Genomic DNA, 2,811 nt, shown 5'->3' with positions numbered 1-2,811 from the left:
TGCTTTTTACTTTTTAATTGTTTTGCTTTTGTTTTTCTTAAACCTATCTAAGACTAGGTCTATGGGTCTAAGAGTCTCACTCTGAAAGAACAAATGTTCTTAATTGTCTCTCAGCCCTAATGGGTTTCATTCATTCATTCATTTATTTTTGAGGCAGGGTTCACTAGGTAGCTCTGGCTGTCCTAGAACTCACAGAGCTCTGCTTGCTTCTGCCTCCTGAGTGCTGGGATGACAGACAGGTCCCCACACCCAGGGCTATGTGCATGCCGCACAAGCTCTTAGCTGAATGAACTAGAGATGATCTTCAGTTTCAGGTCTATCTGAGACAGGATCTTCGTTCTGTAGCCCAGGATGGCCCTGCACTCACAAGTATCCTCTTGCCTTAGCCTTCTATGTGATGGAAGTACGGGCATGACCTCTTCCCGGTCCATAGGAGGAAGCTGTGTAGGCTTCCGTGCGTGGGCGTGTGTCTTCATGCGTGGGCGCGTGTCTTCATGCATGGGAGAGCGTCTTCATGCGTGGGCAAGGGCTCTTTAGCAGCATCCGCCCATTGAGAAGTACTCACCCATCGTGTGCTTGGGAAAATACAACTGCAGGGGAATTTCTGCTGCGGAAGGCACCATTACCAATTAAAAAAAAATGAAATGGACAAGAGATGTGTCCTGTTTGATCGTGACCAATTCTATAGTGAAAAATAAAGCAAAGGAGGGTGGTGCCGAGATGTGAGGGGGTGGTTAAGATACCAGACAGACCGGTAGGAAAGCATCACCAAGCAATTTTGAGGCCAGACCTGGAGGGCGTCTGGCAACCGTGGCCAGCCCTGGCGGGGTGTTTGGTAGCTTGCATCTGTCCCAAGGCCCTTGTGTCTCTTGCCCAGACTCCTTACACGTCTTGGCCCTTGGTAATAATAGAAAGCTTGTTGCTTACCCCCTCAGGGCTGACCACTTCCTCCTCCCTGCCCATGCCCCGCTGCCCAGGGAAACAGTATTGTAGACTGTTGAATGGCCAGAAGTGAGTGAGAGTGGAGGGTGGGGAGAGAAGAGGGGTTAGGCTGGAGAAAGAGCAGACCACACAGGGTCTTCCTGCAGGTCATGGAAAGGAAAGGACAGTCACTCTGAGTCAGGAGATCCGGGAAGTGGCAGGGTCTGCAGCTGTTAGGAGAGCATTCAATAGGGACAAGGGTGGGAACAGGAAATCCAGCTGGGAGGTTATTGCAGAAATCTGGGGTATCAGCCGGGCCAGTGGTGGCGCACGCCTTTAATCCCAGCACTCGGGAGGCAGAGGCAGGCGGATCTCGGTGAGTCCAAGGCCAGCCTGGTCTACAAGAGCTAGTTCCAGGACAGGCTCCAAAGCTACAGAGAAACCCTGTCTTGAAAAACAAAAGAAAAGAAAAGAAAAGAAAAGAAAAGAAAAGAAAAGAAAAGAAAAGAAAAGAAAAGAAAAGAAAAGAAAAGAAAAGAAAAGAAAAGAAAAGAAAAGAAAAGAAAAAGAAATCTGGGCTATCTGTGAAGGTGACTTTGGTCACTACAGCATCAGTGGGGAGTAGGTAAAGAGCCGATCAATTCTGAGAGTTTTTGGAAGACCCTGAAGACAGCCTTTACCCTAAACCCACCAAGAATGAAGCCTAAGGCTTATTAAATTTGCTATGCACGGTTAGCATGAACCACGAGTCTACCTGGCTGTAGTGTGGTATTCTGAGACCACTCATCACCATGGAAGGCCAGCTGGGTGGGTTGTATAAGCTCTGAATACCAAGTCAGAGTTCAAGTCACACCTCTTACAGAAAGCACAGGACTTTCTCAGAGAGGCTGCACGGCTGACCTCTTTACGCAGGCCTGGGACACTCACCAGACCGCTGTGCTCTGTTGCAGATGGAAGACCACATAATCGCAATGCACGGGCATGTGTTTGGGGCCTATTTCGGACTGCTTGTGGCCTGGTGTCTCTCCAGGGGAGTAGGTGAGAAAGCCCAGACAGAGAAGGCTCAGATGGCCACAAGCTCCAGTCTGTTTGCCATGCTGGGTAAGGATGAGAGGGTAGTCTCCTGTCTGAACAGTTGGGAACAAATCCTGCTGACAAATCTTTCTGACCCTGAGTATCCTGGTCCTGTCCATAAAGGCCCTTTGTTTCTAGTAACATTGTTGAGTTTTTATAGCTTTACATATAGTCTATAGACTACATATATTATAGTAAATAATGTTATATATAAACTATATTGTTATATATATGTGAACCATGTTATTGTATATATATACTATATGTTATGTATCAACTATAAAACATATTTAAACACCATATAGTTTATATATAATGTTATTGAGTTTATGTAGCTTTGGAATAAGCCTCTCCTTTTAGGGACTTCTCTTCAATAATATTTGGTGGAGAGGCTGGAGAGATGGCTCAGCAGTTAAGAACATTGCCTGCTTTTCCAAAGGTCCTGAGTTCAATTCCCAGCAACCACATGGTGGCTCACAACATCTGTAATGGTGCCCTCTTCTGGCCTTCAGGCGTATACACAGAAAGAATATTGCATAAATAAATAAATAAATATTTAAAAAAATAATAATATTTGGTGGAGCCGGGCAGTGGTGGCACAGGCCTTTAATCCCAGCACTCAGAGGCAGAGGCAGTTGAATCTCCTTGTTTGAGGCCAGTCTGGTCTATAGAGTGAGTTCCAGGACAGCCAGGACTGTTACATAGAGAAATCCTGTCTCAAAAAATCAAAATAATAATAATAATTCAGTGGAGACTTGGGTGTGGTGGTGTACCTCTGGACTACAGCACTTGGAAAGCAGAGACAGGAGGATTGAA

The 2,811-nt window shown here is 46.1% G+C and overlaps 1 protein-coding gene across 1 annotated transcript in view; it reads left to right on the top strand.

The window, feature by feature from the left end:
• Nucleotides 1–2,811, top strand: part of Rhce (Rh blood group CcEe antigens) — a 30,391-nt gene that overhangs the window by 16,654 nt on the left and 10,926 nt on the right. The window contains exon 4 of the mRNA XM_005353062.2: nucleotides 1,872–2,022. Coding sequence (XP_005353119.1) covers nucleotides 1,872–2,022 — 151 coding nt within the window. The remainder of the gene's footprint in view (nucleotides 1–1,871; nucleotides 2,023–2,811) is intronic.

This window comes from Microtus ochrogaster, chromosome 10 (assembly GCF_000317375.1).
Source record: "Microtus ochrogaster isolate Prairie Vole_2 chromosome 10, MicOch1.0, whole genome shotgun sequence".
Lineage (NCBI taxonomy): Eukaryota > Metazoa > Chordata > Mammalia > Rodentia > Cricetidae > Microtus > Microtus ochrogaster.
This window is presented reverse-complemented; position numbering and strand designations above follow the sequence as displayed.